This window comes from Sander vitreus, chromosome 16, assembly GCF_031162955.1.
Source record: "Sander vitreus isolate 19-12246 chromosome 16, sanVit1, whole genome shotgun sequence".
Lineage (NCBI taxonomy): Eukaryota > Metazoa > Chordata > Actinopteri > Perciformes > Percidae > Sander > Sander vitreus.
The window spans coordinates 2,577,300-2,584,590 of record NC_135870.1 but is presented as its reverse complement, the minus strand read 5'-3'; the positions used below and the strand labels follow the sequence as shown (position 1 = coordinate 2,584,590).

At 41.8% G+C, this 7,291-nt stretch overlaps 1 protein-coding gene across 1 annotated transcript in view; it reads right to left on the bottom strand.

The window, feature by feature from the left end:
• Positions 1–961: 961 nt before the first annotated feature.
• Positions 962–7,291, bottom strand: part of vcanb (versican b) — a 52,121-nt gene continuing 45,791 nt past the window's right edge. Inside the window, exons 13-14 of the mRNA XM_078271497.1 lie at positions 6,415–6,597; positions 962–5,702 (exon numbers count right to left, since the gene is read on the bottom strand). Of these exons, the coding sequence (XP_078127623.1) occupies positions 5,473–5,702; positions 6,415–6,597 (413 nt within the window). The 3' untranslated portion in view covers positions 962–5,472. The remainder of the gene's footprint in view (positions 5,703–6,414; positions 6,598–7,291) is intronic.

The window sequence follows — 7,291 nt, the reverse complement described above, 5'->3', positions numbered from 1 at the left end:
TGAAGTCTCTTTTATATAGACCTTAGTGGTCCCCTAATACTGTATCTGAAGTCTCTTTTATATACTATATATACTTTTTCTCTTTAGCGTTTAGCTTAGTGCGGCACCATAGCAACCATATACAACACTAGCTCTAGCCGTTTGCTGCTTCCTTCCATTTGGTGCTAGAGGGAGAGCACCCATTGGTTGTTGACAATGTTCACATGATTTAGCTTCACTACCAAAACTTAAAGCTATAGTACGTAGTTTCTGTTGCCCCTATGAGGAATTCTACGTAATGACAACAAAACTGTCGGCGCATCCACATGATACAAGCCTTCTGCGATCGCACACCACCCCCACCCCTCCTCCACAGAGTTGCTAGTAGCCAAGGAGGACACAGAGGATTAAAAAAACATGGACTCTTCAGAAGAGGTCATTATCTTCACTCCAGTTTCTGCGCGGGAAGGTCGCCGGACGCCACAATCTTCTGAACATAGTCACACTGAGAGATCCAGAGGGAGCTGTGTGGAGCTGATAGTCTTCATTAGCTTTGTAGCAACTCATTCGGCGACGGCTTGAATGTAACATACATTCATTAATATAGAAAAGCTACGCACTAAAGCTGTAAAACTTAGGATAGTATCAAACACGTTTGATTTTGTCGGAACGTCAAAACGGGAAAAAGACTGGGATTGAGTTTTATGACCTTACACCAAACGATAGAGACGACGGGAGCGCCCCGACTCTAGCAAGACTCTTAGGACTTCATTCCGATATTGGAAAATAGTCTGCGACAGTGGAATCCTTTGAAAAGTAACTTGGTGTAAAGTTGGCATAAGATGTGGTTGGTTGGGTCTTTTAAAAAAATATGGACTTATTTCAGTGGTATAAAATAAAACTACACAAACAGGTTGCGTTATGATAGTTCCTATTATTGCACACACACACACAGAGCTGACAAATTACACTGAAACCAGGATGATGGACATTTTTCTTTTTACAGTAACTTAAACAGAGAAAGAAATGATGATTACATAAAAACAAGAACTTGTGCCACAGATACAGTGAACCCCATGGAGTAGAAAAACATTTAAAAAATGCATATACACACTGACAAAAAATATGTAAAAAGGAAAATGTATGAAGAACATGAAAAGGAGAAAGTAAAATGCACAAGTATCTCATAAAAAATCTTGTTGTCTATGCACATTTTTCACATTCCCTTATTCGTTGGATTAAAAACAGATTCCAGATCTGTAGCAAAAAGCAACATCTATAGTACATTTAGCTCATAACCCAACTCAATGTTTAAAACAATCCAGAGTGTTTTGGTGATGAAGTCGTTGGGTCGAATTTGAGTCACAGCACAACAGAAAGCATCTCGACAAATGCATCGTACTGTCATGAACAGGTTCGTATGATATTGCATGAAAATGTAAGCACAGAAATTCGTATGATATTCTACGAAATGAGGCGACAGCCGGCTGGTCACGTTGTGCCGGCTAAAGCGATAGTTGCTAGTGGAGTTTAGGGGGAAAAAGGTGACTTTGAGCCAACTGCAGAGCACTGCGAGCTGCTGGTCGCGTCAGTTAAGTTACAGCAAAGTTTAGCCGACAAAAAGTGAGCGTGATGCGACGACGAGTGGTGATTGTTCAACGCATTCTCATGAACAGTTCGTATGATTTCGTACGAAAACTTATGCACAACAATTCGTATGATATCCTACGAAATTAGGCGAATGCCGGCCAGTCACGAGACAGTTAAGTTTAGCGGTCTTTACAGCTAAATTTAGCCGAAAAAAAGGTGACTGTAAGCTGGGTACAGAGCACCGTGAAGTGATGGTCATTTCAGCGGACATTACTGTTAAGTTTAGCCGACAGAAAGCGAGCGTCATTCGGCGACGACAGTTAAGTTTAGGCACCAAAACGACTAGTTAAGATTAGAAAAAAGATCGTGGTTTGGATTAAAACACTTCCGAGGAACGAACACCCATTTCCTGGGTGAAAGTCTTGTGTCTGACAGTAATAATTACGTGGAATACATACCAACTACAGTGCTTTACTTTTCATAGCTATATGTACGACTGGTTCATGAGAACAGCCTGACAAATGCTTCAGTACGTGCAGCGAACACACGCGACGGCAGCGTGTACTACGTGATCAGATCTGTAAACAGCAAGGAGTCATCATTAGCCGAATCGCTTCAGTTCCAATGACCTTATTAAACATCACAGTCTAGTCATAGTTTTAAAGTATACAATAAGTTAAATTCATTTGGCTTCATGTAGTATCTATATTATATATCCTATGATTAATGGCACACACATTCATAATAACCCAACCCTGACTCCTACAACGAAACTGCGTTCTCAATTACGTTTTGAAGGAAACATTTTCCAGCACCTGGCGCACGGAAACGGTCGTTGTTTTAAACACGGGTTAACTTGGCGAAATGACACAAAACTACTTGGTTAGGTTTAGAAAAACATGACGGTTTGGGTTAAAACAACTACGTTTGTTACGTAATTTACCTCACTTTCGTAAGTTACGCTAAAGGGACGCATTTCCGACTTTGTACCGTAATAACGTTGGTAGTATGCGTAAATGAACTATGTTAAACTTTCTTGCCAGCGCCCAAATGTCCGTGCTCATCTTCCATCTGAAATGTTGGCTCCTAGGACTGTTGCTCGAACTACAGATTGTACTTCCGCATATGGACACAAAGAGTTTAGAAGCGGATCGAGAGAGAAACTCAGACCGAACTTAGATTAAACTGTAAAACTAGACCGTGTTACTGGCAACTTATCGCCTAAAATGTTTTCAGAAACATATTTTACTGCACTGGTTCGCTGAAATCCGCTGAAATTTGTTGAATTTTGCTGAAATGCGATGAAATGTTTTGAGAAACATGGCGGAAACGTAGGCTGAAAAACTCAGATGAAAGGTTAAACTAGACAGTGTTGATCAAATATAAACATAGAACATATTTTACAGCAGTTTCGCTGAAATGTTTCGAGAAACATGTCAAAACGGAGGCACATAGCACTCTAGGATACTGTAGCAGTAGCTGTTGTTATAGCAACAAAAGAAACTACTACGAAAGCGCCCTAGTCAACTTTTCCTTGTCAAAAAGACGCCAAGTGTGAACATAGCATGCATTGCAATAGCTATAAATGCTGTGATGCTGTCCATTGGAGATTTTTTGCACAAATATCTATGTCGTAGCATCTGTCCCAATCCAAATAAACATGAAATAAAAAAAAAATTGTTTGTAACCAGCCAGCAATATTGATTCTTTGACGTGCTCGCATTAACTCAAGACCCAGCGGGAGCGTTTATTGGTCTGGTGCGGCGCAGTGCTTTCTGGTAGTTTGTACGTTTTTCTACTTTTTAGCGAGAGGGAATATCACAGTTTACTTTCTCTGAACTTGTAGCACCAATTTATGAATGTTTGCACCATCCTACTGCAGAAACAGCCCAATTATATACTTCTTTAAGTACGTTACGTACGTGACGTACGAATCTCCTCTTCATCTCTGTGTGCCTCTCTTTAAATCTCCCTTCTCACAAAACAAAAAAACATTTCTCAGCTAAAATATAGTTTGTACAAAATCTACACGGGAAATGAGCCAGTTAAAATGCTTAATAATAAGCAGCAACAAACCGAAACAGGAAAAACTGGAAAATGTTCAATAATAATAATTTAAAATGATTAATTCATGCTCTTTATAGTCTAACAATATCAGGATCTAAATCCTGAAAACTACTAGGCTAGCTTTTATAAAAAATAAACCACAAATATTTCAGTGAACGCTGTGATTTGGTGCAGAGATTGAGTACCAAACAGTGAAGCCGTTAGGGCGCCAGTCTTTCTGATTGGAGCGTTGTGACTTGATATAAATCAGGCAGCTAACTTTAAGCCCGGTCTGAACCAAACCAGCTGATGGTGTCGCTGCGACTCAGCTGGTCAAGTCTCCAGAGGCTGGTTTTAGAAGGTAAGAGACGTCTCCTGTTTCAACAGCCAATAGAGAAGTCAGCTGGTGGAGTCTCCAGAGGCTGGTTTTTAAAACGTAAGAGACGTCTCCTGTTTCAACAGCCAATAGAGAAGTCAGCTGGTGGAGTCTCCAGAGGCTGGTTTTACGACGTAAGAGACGTCTCCTGTTTCAACAGCCAATAGAGAAGTCAGCTGGTGGAGTCTCCAGAGGCTGGTTTTACGACGTAAGAGACGTCTCCTGTTTCAACAGCCAATAGAGAAGTCAGCTGGTGGAGTCTCCAGAGGCTGGTTTTAGAACGTAAGAGACGTCTCCTGTTTCAACAGCCAATAGAGAAGTCAGCTGGTAAAGTCAGCCATAAACTACAGAAATTAAATGATCCATAATCCATTTTATTTTTATGTTACAAACAGCTGGTCGAAATAGCAGAGTTTTAGACGGAGCCTCAACGACCGCCCGAAAGCACGATAACGTTACTGAAGAGAGAGCGCGCCCAGCGGCGTTAGAACAAAGCTGTGAATCAGAGAAATAAAACATGTTTTCGCCGATTCATCGCTAGAAATGTAACTGTAGCAAGCATCTCAATATTACTAACGTTATCCACATTCATATTTAGACGAAACAAATGATATATCCAGCTACAAAAAGCCTTGAAGTCAGAAGTACAAAGATTCATTGCTATGGAGATGATAACCGTCTCGTCTCATTGGTGTAAACTGGCAGCTTTCAGAACGCTGCAGACCGACTCGTTGCAAGAAGTTACAAGTTTCAACTCGTCTCGTCGTGAATCTTTGGTCTGGGCTTAACAAATGGTTCAGATTCTGTACACTCTAAGAAATAAATACATAAAATAACAGAAAGAAGTTGTGGCAGCTCATTTCCCGGACTTTGTCCCGTAATTAAAAACAGGAATGTTGTGTGTAGCTGCATTAAAAATATAGAACATTTTCTGTTATTTAAAATTCTCTCAAACAAAGCTGCTCAGTTAGTAAGCTTCTGAAATTACATCTGCTTTTTTTTTATGCTTTTTTAAACACTTTGAACACTTTTTTGGGCACTTTTGACTCTCGCTAATCCAAGAACTGGTTAATAATTTACGATAATGGCGTTGTGTTGTGTATAGCTACGTTATCAAGTTCTACGGGCAACTTCTGTTAAAATACACAGACATACAACTGTTAATACACAGATATTTCTTAGAGTGTAGTGTTTTTGGGGACAGTCTTTCTGTTTGGAGCGTCGTAAACTTGATATAAACCAGGCTGCGAACTTTACAAATGAATCTAACGTCTCACTAGTGTTACCGTTCAGATCCTGAAGTGTTTTTTTTTGGGGGGGGGACAATGTACTGGTGAAACACGCCCCTCGTCCTTTAGAGAGCCATTGATAGACAGTTTGATCCTCTCTGTCTACCGATGCCTCTGGACCGGCGTCGCCAGCCCGCTGCGTTTGTCTGCCACTGCTAAGCTAATCTTACAGACCCCCCCGAACCCCCTAAATCAGTGTCTCATCTGATCCCCGTTGTGTGTTGGCGGCTGTTGCCTCTTCTCCCTCTGGAAAGGGTTCCAGAAGCGTTGAAAGAAGTTGTAGCTCTGCTGCTGCTCTTGGTTTTGATTGTGTTTCTGATGACTCGCGGTGTGATGGATGTGATTGCTATGGTGCCCGTTTTGTTGCTCGTTGTTCTGGTTGTTGCGGCGCCGGAGAGCGAGCGACTTGTGGTAGGTCGCGGCTGAGAATACAGATGGAAAAAAATAGCGTTAAAACTGAAAACATTTCTAAAAAAATGGTCCTTGCACACGGAGTCTTTTTAAAATATTTCGCAAAAGAATACAAAACGGAGGCAGTGAATGTGATTTTGTTGCCCTCTCTTTTTTTAAAAAGAGAAAAAGAAACAGGAAATATTGGGTCCATCCAATCCTGAGATTGTTCAGAGAGCAAGGAGATTTCCATCTCCTTATCAAGGAGCTGCGGTATTATCGGTTGCAAAACCATCTCACTCCCATCGCGTCAAAAAACGACGCAAAGGGTCTGTTCTGACCTCTCTGAAGTAAATTAAAGGGTAACTACCGTTTTTCTCAACCTATTTTCTCGTGTTTTTGTGTGTAAGTGATTGATGTGAACAACAATCTTTGACATTGGTCCAGTATTAAGCGAGATCGCTGCAGTCGGCAACGGCGAAACAAGCTACAATGTGAGTTGATAGGACAATTGTCCAGCTTGTATTTACAGTATCTTCACAAAAGGGTTTGTTTTGCCGCTGACAGGCTCAGATTAATATTCTAAGTCAATGATAATCGTGTTTGATAGTCGTGATTTCAATATTGACCAAAATAATCGTGATTACGAAGCCCTAATGTGTACATTTGTACAGACTCAGAGTGCAAGGAGCTTAAATGTTGTACAGCTTTGTGATTGTGAATCAAAGTTCCTCAAACACTCACGGCTTGTGCAGGTGACTTTGGGCGTGTCCCATTGGCTGTTGGCCCGGCAGCGTATCGTGGGGGCGTGTCTCTGGATGAAGCCCTGTTTGCAGTGATAGCGGAGCAGGGTATTGATCTCGTAGTGAGGCTTCACGGCCCCAAACATGCGAGCATCCTTCACCACAGGGGGCTGCCCACATGAGACTGATGGTAGAGAACAGAAAGGGTTCACTGTGAGATGCTAAAACTTACATTCATTGATTTAAATGGCCACCTGGAGGCAGCGAAACAAGCTCTAAACCCAACATTAGTCTCACATTGCCAGACCTTCCTCCACAGCGCTGCGGAGGAAGGTCTGGCGAGTCCACACAGCATTCCTAGATGGGAGAAAAACGTGCTCTGGTTTATTGGCAAACCAATCACAAACGTCTTGGGCGGCGCTAAGCGCCTGACGGAGCCACGGTGCCTCTGCAAAACAGCCTCTGGAAGGAACTTGTTTTGGTGGAACTTGTGTACGTTCAAAGTAGTTTTAGTAGTGCAACAGAAAACTCAGATTGGACAGATAGTCTAGCTAGCTGTCTGGATTTACCCTGCAGAGATCTGAGGAGCAATTAACCATAGTCCTTGTGTCTATATGTGTCCATGTGTGTGTGTCCATGTGTTTCCATGTGTGCGTTTCTGTGTGTCAATGTGTGTCCATGTGTGTGCCCATGTATGTGTCAATGTGTTTCCAAGTGTGTGTCTATGTGTGTGTCCAGGTGTGTCCATGTGTGTGTCTCCATGTGTGTGTCTGTGTGTTTCCAAGTGTGTGTCTATGTATGCGTGTTTCTGTGTGTGTCCATGTGTGTATGTGTCCAAGTGTGTGTCAATGTATGTTTCCAAGTGTGTGTCCAAGTGT